This window comes from Giraffa tippelskirchi, chromosome 1 (assembly GCF_054371585.1).
Source record: "Giraffa tippelskirchi isolate mGirTip1 chromosome 1, T2T-mGirTip1v1.2.pri, whole genome shotgun sequence".
NCBI lineage: Eukaryota > Metazoa > Chordata > Mammalia > Artiodactyla > Giraffidae > Giraffa > Giraffa tippelskirchi.
The window spans coordinates 149,244,107-149,264,908 of NC_137275.1; the positions used below are offsets into that span (position 1 = coordinate 149,244,107).

A 20,802-nucleotide genomic window follows, 5' to 3' on the forward strand; every position below is an offset into this window, starting at 1 on the left:
CCATTACCACAATCAATGGTAGAACAATTTAGAACATTTTCATCATTAAGCTCTTAACTTGCATGTTAGACTTCTGTTTTTGTCATCACTAGTGCCACTTTGTTTTTATTTTTTAATTGTTGTATATACCCCCTGTTGTACCTTGCATCCCTGTGGCTTATTTATTTTATAGCTGAAAATTTGTACTTCTTAATCCCCTTCACTTATTCTGCCCCACTCCCAGCCCTCTCCCTGTGGCAACCACTAGTTTGTTCTTTGTTTCTTAAGTCTGTTTCTGTTTTGTTTGTTCATTTATTTCTTGCATTGCCAACCAGTTCTGCCAGAAAACCTCTATTAAGACCCAATTCTTGTATTGATTTTTGTTAGTTTCAAGTTATATTTTTCTCCCCAAAACATTACTTTGTGATCTGAAATATAGTCATTGAAAAAAGTCCTCCTAATATATGAGGTTTTCAAAAGACTCAAATGGAAGGTGATTTGTTCCTTTTTGAAGGATAAACCAAACCGTATCTGACTTGATAGTCTTTCATGCAGTTACAGCATTAATAAGTTTCCCTGTTAAACAATATGATACTGTTTACCTTATATTAAAGAGGATCATTTATAGAGTTTACCTTTTTTTCTTTTATTTGTTTTATGTTTTGATTTTTCTTTCCTTTAAAAAAATGTATCTTAATTTTTAACTTTCTATATAGCTGCCATAAATTAGCAGGTGGATTCTGTCTCCCATAGGCTTTTATTTTATTTTGTTAGATGGGTAGTGCAAAAGTCTTATAGGTAATCATCAGACACCAGAATGTATCAGTCACCAAGATCCTATTAGGACTTGAATAAATCCTGAAGAAGGAAAAAGGGAAAAGACTAAGAAATGGTTTCTGGAGACATAGGGTAGGTTAAGATGGATAGCTTTTTTCTTATTCTGCAAAGCAAAAATATAAATGATACTTTAAATTTCTGAATTTTAAAAATAGTGATTTTTTTTTCCTTTCTAAAAACATAAATGTGTTTGTGTGTGAAAAATGTGCATCTTCATTTTAGATTTTTGTATCTTAAATTGAGCATTAAGTGACTCAAACTCTTTGAACAAATTTATGGTGCAGACCATAGGTCAGCAAATTCTACTGTAGTGTTAGTGCCAGATAGATATTTTTAGCTTTATGAACCATATGGTCTCTGTCACAAACTCCTCCGCTCTGTCATGGTAGCCCCAAAGCCACCATACCTAGTATGTAAATGAATGGGCATGGCTGTTTTTAAATAAAGCTTTCTTTATGGACATGAAATTTAAATTCCAAGATTTTTACATGCCACAAATTGTTATTGTTATTATTATTTTCAGTCATTTAAAATTGTTAAAAATACTCTTAGCTCACGTGTGCATGCTAAGTCGCTTCAGTTGTATCTGACTCTTTGTAGACTGTAGCCCTCCAGGCTCCTCTGTCCATGGGATTCTCTAGGCAAGAATGCTGCAGTGGGTGTCATGCCCTTCTCCAGGGGATCTTTCTGACCCAGTCATCTCTTACATCTCTTGCATTAGGCAGGTGGGTTCTTGACCACTAGCGCCACCTGGGAAGCTTATGGATCACTCCAAAACAGGTGATGGCCTGGGTTTGCACCACAGAATCAATTACAGTCTTTCTCTGACTATAGCTAAATTCTCTCTTTTTTCTTGAGAGTACAGCATTTTAAGTATGAAATAAATGATTTATTCTTTGGAATATTTTATGCTGACATTGCCAATAGTGAATACCCCATATTTATTTTTTTAAGGAGCTGGTTTAAGAACATAGTTTTCATGTTGTCTTTCGGTGAAAATGGGCTCACCTTCACATATTCCTTGAAATACGTGAATTCAGAGTTTTAACATTGGGATATTTGGGAACATCTAGTTAAGTGGGGGAAAAAAGTGATATGTATGTGACATTGTGTTATGCTCCATATGAAATGAGTTTCTATTTCACTAACAGTTAAATAACAGTAGTTTAATTGAACCTAAATTAAGCTTCAATATTGTTGCTCTCTCATGTAATATGTTTTCATTAAAATAAGAATTGTAAGTAAGAAATGGAAGAGAATTTTATTTTAAAATGAAATATTTTAAATGTAAAAGATAATTTCTCAACTTTCATATTATTGGAGCAGTTAATTTGATATAGCTGTTATTCATGCTTTATTGATTTCCCCAGAGACATTTGTAGCAGAATGTTTTTCCAGCACTTTACTATAACATTCCAGTATATTGATCTTACTTCTGGTCATTAAGCTAGAAATAATGGAATTAAAGTAGAGTATCTTTTTAAAAAATGGAAGACTACCTACTCTTCTATTACTTACGTTTAGAATATTTCATTTAAAAAAATTAAACTTGTCATGTTTTAGCAAGGATTTAGTGACTACCTATGGTGGGCTCGGTCACACTTTGCATATACTAAAATTCACTTGGAGTACTGAAGTTAGGTTAATTTTACTATACCCATAATTTTAGTGAGGTTAGGGTATAGTTTTCCATAAGTGATACAAAGTTTAAGAATTTTTATAAAGGTAAAATTCCATGTCAAGAAATATTAAGATTATATATCCTGTATGATAGTCGTCTTGGTAGATGACAGTCCCGTAGAGTTTTTAATGAATCTAACTAGAGCAGTTCTTAATGAAAATAAATTACTTTTTCCTTTATTTCTGTAAACTTCATGTTATTAGCACAAAGCCTAGTTGTGTGCGCTTTCACAACAGACTAGAGGAAATTGCTACTTGGTAGTAGGATCGAGTTTTGTAAAGGACTCCTGTATTTCCATTCAATAGTAATTTTCTTGTAGTCTTCACTTCTGAAACTATTTTACTACCTCTTAAACGCATCTGAACTGTTTTTCCATCCCTCTGTCATAAATATTCTCAAATAAATCCATTCAAAAAATGGTTTTGTGTGGAAAGTTTGGGGGGGATGCCGTCTCTGTTTATGCAGTTGATTTTGACTTACTAATCTATGAAACAAGTACTCAGCATTATCTCTTCTTTAGAACCATTAGATGATAAATTTCTAGAAATTAACTTGTTTCAATAAAATTCTGTTTTAATGTAATAATTTGATTGTAAATAAGAGTTTTGTCATTAAATTTTACTTACAGCTATATACTTAAACCCAAATGCGTTGTTTTTTACCCCTTAGTTTGACTATTAACAGTCTTATTTTATAGTGTTTAAAATTAGAAACGTACAAAATAAAACATTCAGAGAATAGAGAAGCAACGTTTACGGCAAACATTTACAATAGAGACTTAGGCACATCTCTCAAAGAATTCCTATAAGTTCTCCTAAACACTTGTTGCTAAATTTCAGCATTACTCATGTTCCTTTACTAAATGAATTTTAATTTCCTTCTCTAGAAAGGGAGTTCTGGGAATTGTGTAACAAGTGTAATTTGATGAGACCGAAGCGTTCCCATCACTGCAGCCGCTGCGGCCACTGTGTTAGGAGAATGGATCATCACTGTCCATGGTAAGAAATGAAGAATTCACTTTTTCAAAAAAAAAAAGGTAGTAAAAAATAGATCTTAGTACTTAGCAGATTATAACAAAGGTTGTATCAAAGTTATACAGTTTAAGAAAGCCTTTTTATAAGGAGACCTTTAATTGATCATATGGTTCTATCAACTCCCAGGGTCATTTTTCCAGAGATTGTAGATTTTTCCCACAAGGAGATATTTGAGCAGAAAACTAAAAGTTAACATGCACCCAAATATACAAAAGAACTAAAGTGGTTTTATTAAATGAGGCAGTGTAGGTAAAGCATTTAGTATAGTATAAGACATATAGAGAGTACTTAAATTTAAATATAGTAGCTGTTACTGTTTCTAACTGTAATGTAAACCATATACATCTCATTGTTTGTATTTCCCTTCCAATTTAATTAAAGAGTAACATTTCAGATACCTTATACATCATCTCACTTCCTTTCAGCCTTTTTTTCAGTGTTATGTGTTGGATATAGAAATTAATATTACATGCTAGCTACAAGCAAAAAAACAAAAAAAGGTAGTTAGTTGATTCTGCTGAACTGCCAACATTTTTGGTCAGTAGGGGGCTCTCTTGTAATATTTAAAGAAAATGTTCAGTTGAGAAACAGAATTTTTGAAAACAAATTCTGTGAGAGTTCTGCATTGTATCTCATTTCAAAGCTGTCACAAAAATCTGTGAAAAGATATTGTATTTAATTCTGTTTTTCTAACATGGGATCTCTGCATAAATATTTAAACTGGTATGGTGTAGCACTTTATAAATATATCTATATACATGTATATTTATGTTTATACACACATGTATACAAAGTTAGCTACATAATAATCTTCTTAAATTTATAACTGCATTTATCTGAGGTTGTCTCAAGGGTAGATTTTAGCTTTGTCTCGTAATGTTAATCATTTAGAGCTTCCTTTATTTTTGATAGCACAAGTTATCAGCAAGCTTTTAGTGGGAATTTGGTTTTCACTATAAAACGATTATTTGACCAGAAGATAATTTCCTGAGATTCAGAAAAAATAAGAGCACTGTGTTACTATGTAAAAAGGTTTAAAATTCCATCACAGGATAGTGTAGTATATAACATACAGTTGCTGTTTTAAAAATGTGCCTGGAATTTATTCAGATTAATTCTCAAATGATTTTATAAACCTCAATGATCTGTTTACAGTTACAATAGTAATAGGGTTTGCTTTTTAAAGCTGTGTAAAACATGTATTCAGGTAAGTGATAATCACTCTGAAAAACTCAATCTTATGTAATTTTTTGAGTAACATTTCTGATTAAAAATATAATAAATGTTCATGATGGTTGGATGTTGATATTTCCTTTTAAGTAAATGCAGTAATTTAAGCTTAAAAAATAATCAACTAGTAATTGTTTTGGTATTATATAGATTAGTGATATTATTTATTTATTTTCAAGGAATTAAGGCTGACTTGGTGACCAAATAAAGTTCTATTAATCAAAATTCTGGGATTGGGGTGAGCTCTCTGTTCCTAGGCCTTCTGTTCCCACAGTTTTAGTCACCTTCTCAGAACCCTGGTGAGAAGAGTGGAATCACAAAGAGCTGTAGATAGGGAAAGCAGGTAGATCAGGGACATGAATCGATATGGGGACTTAGGTGCTTGAATTCCCTAATAAAGCGTTACTGAGCTGTTCAGAGCGTGAGGGAAATGTACAGTGTGAACCAGAAGCAAGGAGAATTTTTGATATTTTCAGAAATTACATTATCTTAACTGCTGACCAGCTTTAGATTTAGAGGTCAGTTCTCTTGATGACCTCAAGATTTACTCTGTTTTTGACTCTGATCACTCTTTCTAACAAATTTGTTACCAAAACAGTTTTTCCATGTAGATGATAGTAGTGTTTCTTACAGTTCTGTTCTTAAGAAGAATGCAATATTCTTAGCAGTTATATCTCAGATTTTGAGGGGGACAGAAAGGGTGGGGCAAGGATAAAGCATCTTTTAAGCAGTAGTTATTGGAGAGTATTTTTGAGTGCACACAGAAGTACTCTTCTCTGGTAGCCCCGCTTACAGATAACAAAACACAGGGAGTTTTCTTGTTTATTCAGCATGAATTCTTCAGCCCAAGAAATGCCTCTTTCAGGTTTTCTGTTCAGTTATATATCTGCTTTCAAAAAATAGACAGCACGTCTTTAATACAGTTTAAGTTAGGAATTTAGCCCTATTTATTATTTTTTCAAACAATGGCAGTATAATGCTATAATATGTTGAAATTAAAACATTGTGAAAGATAATTTGTAGTTTTGAAGTAGGATTTTCTGCTGGAATTGTAAACTATTTAGAAAATTTAGATACAATAATTTTGGAACAATAAAATATTCAGATTGCATTAATCTCAAATTTTTGGAATTCTAACATTAATCCTTTTTCCTAGTTTTGGTTCATTGTCGTATTGGTGGAAATGTAGCTCTAAGAATTTATACATACTTTTGAATATGTTTATTTTCAGCCACTGAGGATTAGACTGTAAAAGTAAGAAAAACTGTGAAGGCTTAGCAGTATGTCAGAAATGGCAGGTTACTGCCATTTAAGTTACTTTGCTTTATATCATTCAACTTGATCTCCACAACTCGAATGCTTCAGTGAAAGAGCAGTGTACAGAATAGAGTTCTTGTTCTCTTGACCATGATCTCTCCTAACTGTACATCCTCTGGCAATTGTCCTAACTCCTCTGTTCCTCTTTTGTATCAGTGAAGCAAGGAGACTGCCATCTGTTCTTCCTGCCTCACTGGCTTGTTGTTGAGTTGAATGGGGAATCATATACAGGACTTCTTTGACAAGTAGAGTGTGCTTTACAAATGTGAGGTGGTGTGTTCATGTCATATCTTTTCTTATGTACTCTTTGCTTTTAGGTTTGAGTGGGTTGGGCTTATCTCTATGAACTTAAGCACATAAGAAGTTGTTTGTGCTTATCTCTAGTTTTACCATCCTAAAATTAACATCTTATTAAAGTTTGAAATATTTTTTCTTTTTCCTTTTTTTTTCTTCAGGATTAACAATTGTGTTGGTGAAGATAACCATTGGCTTTTTCTGCAGTTGTGTTTCTACACTGAACTTCTTACTTGCTACGCACTGATGTTTTCTTTCTGCCACTATTATTACTTTCTTCCACTAAAAAAGCGTAATTTGGTAAGAAATGTTTATATCCACTAATGTTAGAACAGCTGTAGTATATAGTTATTAACATGTGGTGCTTTTAAAAGTGTAGAAAATTGAAAACAAAAGTAATGAACATAAACCCTCAAATTGGTGCGTTTTAAACTGTATGGGAATTGAGAAAATGGACCTATTCTGACATTGCCTTTTAACCAAATCTATTTATGATTACTTGTTAGTGGTCGAGCTCTTTAAAAAGTGACATATTAGATCTCTCAACATATACATATTTTTGTTTTAAATCTACAGTAATGAAAAGCAAAGTGAAAAAGGTTAGCTTCTTATTTCTTTCCAGGAGTAAAAATAGACTTGTTTAATTCTTAAAAGTTCTCAAAGGAACGTTAAGTTCTTGAGAAAAGGATTCGTTCCCCTGTACCCCAACTCCAACTTTTAACATTGGTGATAAGATGAATTTGCAGATGCTTTAAAAAGTTGTTGTTATATATCCATTTGAGGCAATGCTTTTCCCACTTTGCAGAGGAACTACAATATATGTTAATAAGATTTGCCCAGAATGGTGGTGTTAAATAAAGGTGGTAGTAGTAGTAGCATCAACCAGGAGTTTTAGGTCTTGACTATATATCCGCACTGTGCTATGGACATGTGATTTTAATTCTCACTTAAATGCTCACCACAATCACATGAGGTGGGTATGATTTTTCCTCCATTTTTTATAGATGAGGAAATAGACTAATAGAGGTTAAATAAGTAGTTACTGAAGGCACAAAGCTAGGAAGTGATTATTCAACTGGTTTTAGTTGTAGACTGGGTTTTGAATCTGGGTTTGTGTTTTCTGAATTGTATCTTTTGTGCTTTGTGTGTAGAACTTGTATTTCAGCCTGATCCTGTGTGCCATTTTGACTTAGATTGTGTTTTTAGAATGCTCTGTGTATGTGTGTGTGTGAGAGAGAGAGAGAGACAGGGTATGTGTACTTACAGGAAGCAAGATAGGGTAGGAGACAGGGAAGAGGAATAGAATTTCTGATGAAGAAGGGTGTTTTTTATTTCCTATTTAAGTCATTTTATACTCTAAATCTTTTCTATTAAAAATAACAAGCTTAGTGGTAGCACGTACAAGTAAATTTTGTAATAAGGGAAGAGTTGAGAGAAAGTCTTTGAGTTCTGTGTATTTAGATCTTTTTTGTACACATGATCATTTTGTATAATTAAAAGAGGATATTTACTGTTGTTGCTTGGTAGCACATATTAGTGGGCCTTGTGGTAATTCTACGTATTAAATGCAGAATGAGCAATTAAAATTAGATGCAAATAACTGAAAAAAGTTCAAGGGGGAGAACTGTAAATATAGGTGTTTGACGTTTATCACACTGAGAATTTAGTGCATACTACTACTATAGTCTTAGAAATGTTTTATCTTACAGATGAATTTCTTTTTTATACTTTCTTATATTTTGATTTTACTTTCTGATAAAACCAGGTACAAAAGAATGGTCACCCAAAGCATCCAGATCAGAAGCCCTAAAGCGACAGCAGTTAATATTTAAAGCGTCATTTAGGGTCAGCAAAGTACTTTCTGCGCGTGTCATTTCTTTTAATTCCCACACCATGCGAGGTGGCCTAGATGTGAGTGTGACTTTAAAGCCAGACTCCTTGGGTTTGAATCTCAATAATAGATTAATTTCTGATGTATTTGGCGTTGTAGTTAGAACATGTAAAAGGTTATATGTATTCTCCAAGTAACCTGTTTCAGATATTCAATAGATTGAGCCCAATAAGAAGAGCTCTGAAATAAAAATGTAAGATTAAGATCAGAATGTTTTAAGAATGGAGAGAGAGGTAGAATCTAGTGGTATTAATGAAAAGCTAGCAGAGTTTCTCTAGGAGGCAATGCACTGTGGCGCTGTGGAGGGATTGGCACACTGTGGGTGTTGAGATAAATTTGACCCTCTATCTGTTTTTATTAATGAAGTTTTGTTTGAAACATAGCTACTCTCATTTGTTAATGTTTTGTTTGCAGTTGTCTTTGTAATACAACAGCAAAGTTAAGTAGTTGTGACAGAGGTATATGTCCCGAAAAGCCTGAAATATTAGGTATCGGGCTCTTCATCTTGCATTTACCAGCTTCTGGTAGTGGAAAGATCTTGATTTTATAAATAGACACCTAGAATTAAGCCTGGCTTTTCTTATTGTGAGTATAAGCTTTGACACATCCTTTAACCTTTCTGAATTGTAATATCCACTTGAAAAATGTGAATAGTAATGAGATTTAATGAGATAACACATGTAAAAGTTCTTGGTAGGTACGAGATTTTCAATTTATGTTACATTTGATTTTGGTGAAAGCTCTCAGAAGAAGGGAACAGTTTTTCTTTGCCCTTTTAATTTTTATGAACATTTAACAGACTGTTTAACAATGTTACTAGGAGCTCAATGACAGAATAAAGAAGTTCCAGCCCTCAAATAAGAATATAATGGTAATATTTAAGTGAAGGATTAAGACATTAAAAATTACAAACTGATTTGTCTCTCCAAACGAAAGATAGAAACTCTGGAAAAATTACTATCAGAGGAAAGAGCACTTTTTTTTTTAATGGAAAAACTGATTACAGATGATACTAATGTACTTAGAAACATATATATAGACATGTATTTACATGCATACAGACAAAAGACTAGCAGCATAATAAAGGTTTATTAAGAAATGTAAAGTCCAGGATTAAAATATAAAAAGGCAGTACAAGTTAGGTTTTAAAAAGTCAAACCTGAATTGCCTTAGAGCAATCACTTCTAGAAACAATACAGGTAATTTTAAAATTCTTAAAAATCATAATTATTGTTAGTAGGATTACCAGATGAAAATCAAATAATTAGCTCTATCATATTGGTTGTAATAAAGCTACTTTGGTAATAGCAGTAAATTACAAATAGTTCTAAGGACCTGACAGAGTTTTTAGCTAGTAGTGCTGAGCAGGAATTGTTCAAGCTTTATAGTATCCTTGTTGTTTTAAGTAGGATGTTTTTATAATTACCTTCATGTTAGAGATAATGAAATTGAAACCCAAAGGGTTTATGTTATGATATTTCTGAGAGCATTTGGCATCCTATTGAGGAATCCGTTGTGTTTTAACCCTGTTTATGGTGTATTTTCTGAATGAAGTGATTCATAATATTTTTAAGTTAGGTATACGGAGAGGAGAATTTTACCATGATGTTATCCAGCATAAGAAAAGACTATTTTGTTTGACTAATACTGTTTTTATATAGTACGTTTATTATTGGTGCCTTTAACCTACTTAAACTTACTAGTGTGTTCGTTGCTCAGTCGTCTCCGACTCTTTGCGACCTGATGGACTGAGCCCGCCATGCTCCTCTGTCCATGGGATTTCCTAGGCAAGGATGCTGGAGTGAGTTGCCATTTCTTTCTCCAGGGTATCTTCCTGACCCAGGGATTGAACTTTTCCTTCAGATCCTTGGATTATACAGCCTTAAATATTCCAAGGATCTGAAGGAAAATGAATGTTCAGTAGTACTTAGCATTCACTGAAATGAATTCTAATCATTTCATTGATTAAGATGTTGATAATTTAAAGCTATGTTTCCAGGTACATAGGGCTTCCCAGGTGGCACTAGTAAAGAACCCACCTGCCAGTGCAGGAGACCTAAAAGACTCAAGTTCGATCCCTGGGTAGGGAACATCCCCTGGAGAAGGGTGTGGCAACCCACTCCAGTATTCTTGCCTGGAGAATCCCATGGAAACTGGTGGGCTATTGTCCTTTGGGTTGCAAAGGGACATGACTGAAGTGACTTCACACGTACACACACCAGGTACATACAGTCTTAGAATTCTAATATTGTTCTAATGAGTTTACTCTTGTATCATTATAAATCATACCTTTTTATCTGCAGTAATTATTCTTGCCTTGTAGTGTTTTCTGTTATTAGTTTAGCTATATTATTCTTCTGGTTAGTGTTTTCAACTTTTTACTTACAACCTTTATCAGTTGTTTTTGTGTCTTGTAGACACCAAATATTTCTCTTGTTTTTAAAGTCTAGTTTGATAATCTTTGTCTTCTAATTGAAATGGTCTATTTCATTTATTTTGACTGATATTAATCCTATCATCCTACTATTTATTTTTTACTTCACCCCTCTGTTCTTTGTTTCCATTTTTCTCCTTTTCTTATCTGCTTTGAAATTTTAAATTAAAGAAAAATTTCCAACATATCCCTTCTGAGGCTTTTTCTGTTTTACTGTTTTAAAATGGTTTTCCCAGAGATCAAAACATTCTTCCTTGGTTTTCTGAAGTTTAATATAAATTGGTACTTAAAACATTACCAAGATAATAAATGGAGTGGCCTTAGAACCCCTCCTATCGTCATCATTTTTGGTATTGTGGGGGCATAAAATAGATGTAGAAATAAAACTCATGACGATAAGATTTAATTTTCATTTATAAATTATGTGCTATAATGCATATGTTATATAAAGTCAGTATTTGTTTAGAGTTACCCACATATTGATGCTTTTTTTCATCCTTCATTACTTCATAAGTTTCTAAGCTTCTTTCTGAGAATATTTTTTCCTGCCTTTTGGTGGAAGTGTACTGAAACAAATTTTGCCAGTTTTTGGTTCACCTGAAAATGTCTTTATTTCTCTTTCATTTTGAAATGATTTATTTGCTTGGCATAGAATTATAGGTTTAGAGTTATTTTCAGGTTTTAAAAGATATTATTTCCTTGTCTCCTTGTTTCCATCATTTCTGTTGTAAAGTCAGTTGTTAGTTTTATAGTTCATTCATTGAAGTAATGTGTCTTTCTAACTGCTTTTATGATTTAGTTATTTATATTATTTTGGCTTTGTTGAGGCATAATTAACATATAAATTTATAAGATACTTAAATTGTGCATTATGATAATTTGATGTATGTATACACTTTGATGGAGAAGGAAATGGCAACCCACTCCAGTATTCTTGCCTGGAGAATCTCATGGACTGTAGCCTGCCAGGTTTCTCTGTCCATGGAATCGCACGAGTTGGACATGACTTAGCGACTAAACCACCAAACCACCATACACTTTGAAGGGCTTCCCTGGTGGCTCGGCCAGTAAAGAATCCACTTGCAATGCAGGAGACCTGGGTTTGATCCCTGGGTCAGGAAGATCCCCTGGAGACGGGCATGGCAACCCACTCCAGTACTCTTGCCTCGAGAATCCCATGGACAGAGGAGCCTGGCAGGCTACAGTCCATGGGGTCGCCAAGAGTTGGACATGACTGAAGCAGTTTAGCATGGCACATATACTTTTAAAGGATTCCCACATCTAGTTAACACATCTGTCACCTCACATATTAATCTTGTTTTATGAGAACATTTAAGTCTTTTCTCTCAGTGAATTTCAATTGTGCAATATGGTAATAAAACAGTAGTTACCATGTTTTATATTAGGTCCTTAGACCTTATTCATCTTATACCTAAAATTTGTACCGTTTTACCTATCTCTCCCTTTTACTGCCAACTCCAGGCCCTGGGAACTTTTCTACTTTTAGTTTCTAGGGTTAACTTAAAAAAAAATTCCACAGATAAGTGACACCATTTGGCTTATTTCACTTAGTGTAAAGCCACCAAGGTACATCCATGTTATCAGAAATAGCAGGATCTCCTTCGTTCTCATGGCTGAATAGTATTCTATTGTGTGTGTGTGTCTGTGTGTGTGTATAAAACATCTTTTTTATTCATTCATCTATTATTGGATACCTCAGTAGCCAATATCTTGGCTATTATGAATAATTCTGCAGTGCACATGGAAGTGCAGATATTTCTTTGATATTCTGTTTTTATTTCCTTTGCATATATACCCAGAAGTGAAGTTGCTGGGTCATATGGTAGTTCTATTTTTAATTTTTTGAGAGGTCTGCATACTGCTTTCCATAGTGGCTATAGCAGTTTACATTCCCACCAACAGTGCAAAAGGGTTTCCCTTTCTCCACATCCTTGTTAACACTTACCTTTTACTTTTTGATGATAGCCATTCTAATCTAATAGGTGTGAGGTGATATCTCATGGTTTTGATTTGCATTTCCCTGATGATTAGTGATATTGAGTACCTTTTCATTTCTCTGTTGGCTATCAGTATATCTTTGGAAAAGTGTCTATCCAGGTACTCTGCCATTTTTTTAATCATTTTTTTTTCTGTTGAGTTATATGAGTTCTTTATGTATTTTGAATATTAACCCCATATTAGAGAAATGATTTGCAAATATTTTTACACATCACATAGGTTGCCTTTTCATTTTGTTGGTGGTTTCCTATGCTGTGCAAAAGGTTTTTAGTTTGATGTAGCCACACTAGTTTATTTTGCTTTGGTAACTTTGTTTTTGGTGTCAAATCCAAAAAATCATTGCCAAGACCAGTGTCATGGAGCTTACCCAGAACCCTTTCTTCCATGAGTTTCATGGTTTCAGGTTTTACATTCAAGCCTTTGATTCATTTTGAGCTGATTTTTGTGTATAATGTAAGGTAGGGATCCAGTTTCATTCTTTTGCATGTTACTGTCCAATTTTCTGAGGACCGTTTATTGAAGGGACTGTCCTTTTCCCATTGACTCCTCCTGGCTTCTTTGTCATAAATTAATTGACCATGTAAGAGTGTTTTTTGTTTTCTTTTTCTGAGCTATCTGTTCAGTTCTATTGATCTCGGTGTCTTTTTATGCCAGTATCATATCATTTTGATTGCTATAGCTTTGTAATGTATTTTCAAATCAGAAAATGAGATGCCTCCAGATTAGCTTTTCTTAAGATCACTTTGGTTATTTGAGATATTTTGTGGTTCTACACGCATTTTAGAATTATTTGTTCTATTTCTGTGAAAAAAATGAAGTCAGAATTGTGATAGGGATTGCATTGAATCTGCAGACTGCTTGAGTAGTATGGCCATTTTAAGAATATTTAATTTTTCCAATCTGTGAGCCTTGAAGAGCTTTCCATTTATTAGCTGTCTTCAATTTCTTTTATCAGTTTCTTCACTGAACAGATCTTTTACCTTGTTTAAATTTATTCCTGGGTATTTTATTCTTTTTGATACAGTTATCAATAGGATTATTTTCTTAACTTTCTGATAATTTGTTATTAGTTTATGGAAATGTGAATGATATTTGTATATTAATTTTGTATTCTGCAATTTTATGGATTTATTTATTCTAACACTGTTTTGGTGGTCTCTAGGTTTTCTATATGTAATACTATGTAATCTGCCAATAATGTCAGTTTTACTTCTTCCTTTCTAATTGAATATCTTATTTCTTTTGGTTGCCTAATTGTTTTGATATCCAGTGTTGAATATTTGTGATGAGAATGGTTATTCTTGTCTCATTCTTGATCTTAGAGGAGAATCTTTCAGCTTTTTATTGAGTGTGATGTTTCTGTGGGCTTGTCATATATGGCCTTTATTATATTGAAATATGTTCCCTCCTATACCTGGGTTGTTGAGTTTTTATCATGAAGGGATATTGAATTTTGTCAAGTGCTTTTCTGTGTCCTTGGAGAAGATCATATATTTATCCTTTAGTTTATTAATGTAGTGTATTGATAACAATCAATCACTGATTGATTTGCAGATGTTGAGGCATCTTTGCATCCCTGGAATTAAATCCCACTTGATCATGGTGTGTAATCCTATTAACGTATTGTTGAGTTTGGCTTGCTAATATTTTGTTGAGGAATTTTACATCTTTGTTCATCAGGTATATGGTTCTATAGTTTACTTTTAGTGTTATTTGTTTTTTATATCTGGTTAATACTGGCTTTGTACACTGTTTTGCACTGTTAGAATTTCCATTTGATATTTTTTTCATAAATCACTTCTCTGGTGAAATTCTTGATTTGTCATTAAATTTTGAACATTTTAATGCAAGTTCTTTTAATGTTAATGTCTGATATCTTCAGTGTTGAGATCTACTTGTGAGTCTGTTTCTGTTGACTTTTTTCTGCTCTCTTTTGGTTTCAGATATTTGTCCTTTCTTCTGATATATCTGATAAGTTTTGTTAGACACTAGGCATTTTATATGACAAATTGTAGAAGACCTGGTTGATGCTTTCTTTTTCAAGATACGATTTACTTGTCTTTGTGGACAGTCAATAACAGAGGACTCATCTTGATCCAGCAAAAGATTTGTGTAATAAATATTTCTAAGGCTAAATAACAGACCATTGGTCTTAATACAGCAGTTCTTTTGAAGATGAAATTTACTACATTCATTGAGACTTTGTAAGGGCTTACGATTTGGGTTTTGTCTTCATGAGGAACTAGTTTCTGTTTCTCCTTTCTCTTATGTTGTAGCCCTTCAGAGGTTTTTCAGCTGGAAACTTCAGTGAGTACAGTGACTTCTGCCCTGTTGTTTCTCCAGCTCTAGGGGATTGTAGAAGGCTCTGAGCCTCCACTTCTATTTGACCTTTCATACAATACTGTTTATCAATTGACAATTACCTTTAAGTAAAAAACAGTGTGGAATGTAGGACTCACCTTGGTGCATTTCTACCTTTTCTGGGATGTTGATCATTTACATCCTGGCTAGTTTGGCTACTTCTCAGTGTCTTCAGTCAGCTGTTTATTTACCAGTTAATTGGGTTTTATCTGATTTTTAGTAGTGTTCTTACTGGTAGGGTTATTCTCATACAAGCTCCTCTTTCATAAGTATCATTGGCATACAGTTTTGTTTGAAAACTTCTTCCCAAGTGATTTTATCATTGCTTCCTAACTGCACAACTCCAGGAGACAGCACTCATTGTAATCTGTGTAAACAGTATCTTTTGGAGTTGTACCGAAAAATGCTCCTGTAACTATAAGGTTTGAGAGCTGTTGTTGTGCTGTAGAGAATTAAACTGGTGGTGGACTTTATCGTTTCGGACTAGAGAATAACAGAAGGCTGAAAGGCTTGAGGCAGTTAGTTGGAAATTGGTTTTAAGGTCTCATTTGTTCTAAGATACTAATAAACTCTATAGAAAATTTTCTTAAGTGTAAATAATAGAAAACTCTCCTTACTATAGCAGGTTATTTATTTTTTATTTTTTTGGTAATGACATTTATCATATTTTCTATAAAGGTAGAAAATTGCCAGTAATTTCAGTACAAAAATCACCATTGGTGTTTTTTATAAAGTAGTGTTTTGTAGTGGAATATTCTTCAAACAATCCTGCCCCATCTGTTTTTACCTAAGCCCTTGCCTGTCTCTCATTTTTCTCTAAAACAAACAAAAAAGGTATATCCAGTTCTTTGTTTTGTATGTAAAGTTGTCTTGATAGTATCAGAAACCTTGTTCATAAAGCTTGCTGTTCTTTCTGTTATTTGGGATTGGTATAAAGATCCCCAGATATCCCTAATTATCTTTGGAGATCATGTTACTGGTTACTGTGCTTCTTTCTTGTGGAGAAAAAGTACAATCAAACTATGCCATGGTCTTTGACTCTGTATTCTGTCAGCCAGAGGAAGTGAAAGCTTTAGTCTGTATTTTTCTTTATGCCCCTTCAGGTAGATAGATGGCAGCATGTATCTTTTCTAGACCATCTTCAGCTCTAAAGCTGACTGCTTATTCTCTAGGTGGGAAGAGAAAGTGTTAACAACTCTTGCTTAGGTTTTTCTTTCTTTTTTTCTTTTTCTTAAATGTGAAAGTATTCATTAAACAAAAGAAAAAGACTGACTTTTAAACTTTTGATGATGTTACTTGACCTGTATTTAGGAGAAAACTGGTAGATTATTGGTTAAATATGTAGGAAAGAAAGAATTGAGAGAAAGCAGGCTGGTTCACAAACTCTGGGACGTAAATGGTTTGGAACCTGATTTTCTTCCGTTTCTCTCTTCTCTTGGCTTTGTCTTTTCTGGAAAGTACAGTCTCTGCTGGATTGTTTTAATAGCTTTGCAATAACCCCTTTGTTTTTGAGAGTAACTTAATGCTTTTTAGATTTCTTCTTAATCTTTACTTTTAAAATATCCACGTATCGTGGGCTTCCAAGGATTTATGTGTTTTTACTATGTGAAGTTTTAAGGAAATGCTTTAATATATCCCTTAGTTAGAGAAAGGGGTAATAAGAAAAAAGGAAGACAAGGAATTTATTCACCATGAATCAATGCCCCAAATCAGTATTTATTTTTGTGTTGTAAATATTGATTTATAGGCTAAGTTTTATACTAAAGAAGCCCTCCAAACCCAAGAAGAATTAGTATTACCATCTTCTTTGTGAATAGTAACTAAAAAAATCTCTATAAATTCTCAGGTAATATTGAGACAAAAATTCATACTTAGAAAATTGCAGAAACATAAGTAATAGGTGTCTTTCTAAATAAATGGGGATAAATAAAACATTTTCAGTTAGAATCACTGAATCTAAAATTAATAAAAATTATAAACTTAGAGATATTTGTAGGAGTTTTTCAACTGTTAGATTTCAGGTTAATTCGACCATCATTTGTATTTATCATGCCACTATAATGTTATTTTTTATTTAAAATCCTCTTGAAAATAATGTCTTCCTTTAAGTATGATTGGGATGAAAATCATCTTAAAGATTTCAAAACTTGTAGATTGGGGGCCAATTTGGCATTTTAAATTAATAAAATGGATAGATATTAAAGAAAATAAATTTTCTTTGGTCATAGTCTCTATTTGACATTTTTTTACATTTTAAATAAATTTTAAATGTTTATAAGCAAATGTCTGGTCATTTGGCATCTTGTTAAATTACAAAAATGTGGTTTAATAATTTATAGAATAAATTACAAAAATGTAGTTGATCTTATTGTATGCTAATTGTTTACCAAAACCATTATTAGAAAATTGTAACATTTTAATTAAATATGAGGGAAGGTATTATTATAATTAGGGAGTATGCTTTCTATAGTTCATTATTTATTGATCCATGAATATTTCGTTCATTTATTTCAGGAATTTTTCTTTATATTTTTCTTGATTTGTAACAATTGAGTTAGTGGAAAATGTCAACTCTTTTAAAATACCATGAGAGGATAAGTAGTGTGGTTCCCATTGTACAGAAAAGGTACTGAGATTCAGAGAGGTCCAGTAACTTGTCTAAGAGAATTATCCCACCTTGCAAAGATGTGTTTGGATCCATTTCTATCCCTGAGTCAGTATTCTTTTTGTACTTATCAAGTTACTATTTGCACTTTACCCTGAGGAAGATTTTTCAGCAGTTTAGAAAATAGTCAAACATCCACAAAATCTCCAGAGAAATCTTATGGAATCTCCTGATTGGTAAATTCATACTTGGATGTTTTCATTTTTAATTGAATCAGCACATTTTTAGTAGTTAATCTAATATAAAGATTGTCAAAATGCATGTTATAAAAGCATTATAGAAACCTAAAAATATTTTTAAAAATATGTACATGCTGACAATCACACATTGTAGGCAGTACTATCTCTACATTCTATGTGAGAAAATAAGATATTATTTTCTTTCTTAAATGATTTGTAACTATTAGCATAGAGTTTATGCAACTAATCATTTGTGGCAAAGTTCTAAAGTTACATCTTTTAAATTGTTTTTAGATGAGGTAGATTCAGATAATTTCTAGTTGATTCTTTTGTATCTATTTTTATATGAAGGGTAAAAACTAAGATATTAACTCCATTTAAGGCCATGGGGTAAGTGACAGAAGTGGGAAAGGATGGGAGAGAATTTCAATAAAGGACATGCTGCCAGTATTCAGGAGAGGAAAATAAATAATGTTTAGTAGTCCAGCCAACTCTTCTGCTAGGAAGATGCATTATTATTATTCCAATTAGCTCCTGTCTAATAGTGTTGCTAGGGACTGATGTCAGATAGAACCTTGCCATGGAGTTATTTGCATAGATTTTTGGCTAACAAAGAATAGAAGTAGCTAGAGGACTTGGTTGCAGGTAGCTTTGAGTATTAATAAATCTCTTTATAATTTAGTTTAATCTTTTTATATAATCAATCTTAAAGTATACTGAGTACTTCAATTATTTATTGCTATTTTAAAAAATGATTTAGGCTTTACTCTATATTTATATAGAGTCATTTAGTGTGGACATTTTAGAATGAATAAAATTTCTGGAAATATGTATTTGGTTTATCTCTGGCAAGAATAGCCAAGAATAGTGTGAAATTGAGATAAATATGAAATGAAAATTGTTTCATTAACAAGTATGGAGATAATTTGTTTTTTTGTCTCTTTCCTGAAATGCTAATTGAAGTAGCATCTCTTGGTAAATTTTTCTTTCCTTTTATTTTTTTGCTTGGAAGGTATGGTGTCAGATGTATAATTAGTTAATATGTGTAAAAAAAAACCTATATAAGAACACCCTATATAAGAACACCAATTGTTCTAACAGTTGTCAATTCTATATGTTGTATATCCTTGTGCTTTTACTGACAGGTGGAACAAAGAGACCTTATAATAAGTCTTGACCTTGCTGTGCAGTACCAGGTCTCCTGAATGTATGTCCTCATTAAATTCTGTATAGCTAATTATTTATGAATATTATAACACTTAGTGTAAAAATTTAGCAGTTTTATTTCTCTATGAGAATATTTCGGTCACTGTGAGTTTAAGTGGTTAAATGCTGACAGCAATTTTATAATCTCACTCATCTCTCATTTTTTATCAAAGGCATATAGCAAGAAAGTATGGTGTCCTGCTTTCTTACCAATTTGCTCTAACTTTTCTAGAGTTTTTCCTGCTAAAAGATAGGAAGGCAGACAAAATTATTTTTCTGAGCTACTTTACCCTCAGCCATGAACCTGGCAGTCAGGTGCCAGTGAAGTTTGCTCCCTGAGAAAGCTGCATTTATATCTGTATACAAATTTAATGTATGATTGTGATCATTCAGCAAGAGCCTTGAGTCAGGCATGAAGAGTGATTTTTTTTTTCCATTCAGAGATTAATTTCCACTAGGATTTAACAAAACTGAAAAGTATATTTTGCCTGGGGACTGGAGCTGAGAGTGCTGTACAGAATAATCCTGTAACTTCTGTGTCTGTGATTTTGGATGTAATGATAAAACTGAAGCTGAACCCCATTCCAGACAGTGCTGCTAACTGTACATTTATGGTAGGATTTTAGTTTATGCAAAAGCAAGTGTCACATGAGCCTAACCTCAGCATGTGAATTGGTTATTTAGCCATTTTCAAAATTCAAATCTGTATACTTTAGATATCTTAGTTGTGATCTCAGGTATTTTCATTTTTGAAAAACAGAGAAAACAAACCCCTGCCAGGAGTACAGTGGGGGAAGAAGGGAGAGTTTGATAAGGATATCTGGAGATACTTGTGATTGTCACAGCTGGGAGAGTGCTACGGGCATTTAGCAGGGATGCTGCTAAATGTCTTGCAATGCATAGTGCCATCCCTTACAAAAGAGGATGATTTGGCACAAAGCGCAGTAATGTGGAGGCTGAGAAACCCCTTCACAGTAGCAGAAAGATCACAAATACCTCTCATTAATTTTCAGGCTAGTCTCATAAAAACACAGAAAACGGGGGCTTCTGTGGTGGTCCAGTGGTTAAGACTACATGCTTCCACTGCAGGGGGCACAGGTTTGATCCTTGGTCGGGGAACTAAGATCCCACATGCCAGGCCAGCAAAAAAAAAAAAAAAAACAGAAAATAACTTACAAATAATAGTTATAAATAAAATTGCTTTCCACTGATTAAGACTGTTACCACTTTGGATGTAAAATTTTATTTGTAAAACAGTTGTTTATCTTCAAAAATTTTGAAGAACACTCATGAATCATTTAAAAAATATTTGTCGAGTGTCTTCTCTGTGCACGGTGCCTCTTCTAGGCTCTGAAGATACAGCAGAGACCACAATAAAGTTCCTGCATTAAGGAGCCTACATCCTAATTGGAGGAGCCAGGCGATAAGCAAATATATGGTATACAAGGTTAGTATTATGAAGTATAGTAAAGGTGGGTAAGGGATAGAGAGTAATGCTGATACAGTCACAGGAGACCTTTCTCATAGTGACACTAGAGCAGAGACCTGGAACTCAAGCATGTCACCAGTATTGGGAGGAAGAGCATTCCAGGGAGAGGAAAGAACCTATGCCAAGACTGTGAGGTGGGAGCATGTTTGGTATTTTCAAGGTGTGGTAAGGACGCCAGTGTATCTT

The 20,802-nt window shown here is 33.3% G+C and overlaps 1 protein-coding gene across 1 annotated transcript in view; it reads left to right on the forward strand.

Annotated features, from left to right (window-relative positions):
- Window positions 1-20,802, forward strand: part of ZDHHC21 (zDHHC palmitoyltransferase 21) — a 65,039-nt gene that overhangs the window by 19,432 nt on the left and 24,805 nt on the right. Inside the window, exons 7-8 of the mRNA XM_081570097.1 lie at window positions 3,384-3,495; window positions 6,534-6,672. Of these exons, the coding sequence (XP_081426223.1) occupies window positions 3,384-3,495; window positions 6,534-6,672 (251 nt within the window). The remainder of the gene's footprint in view (window positions 1-3,383; window positions 3,496-6,533; window positions 6,673-20,802) is intronic.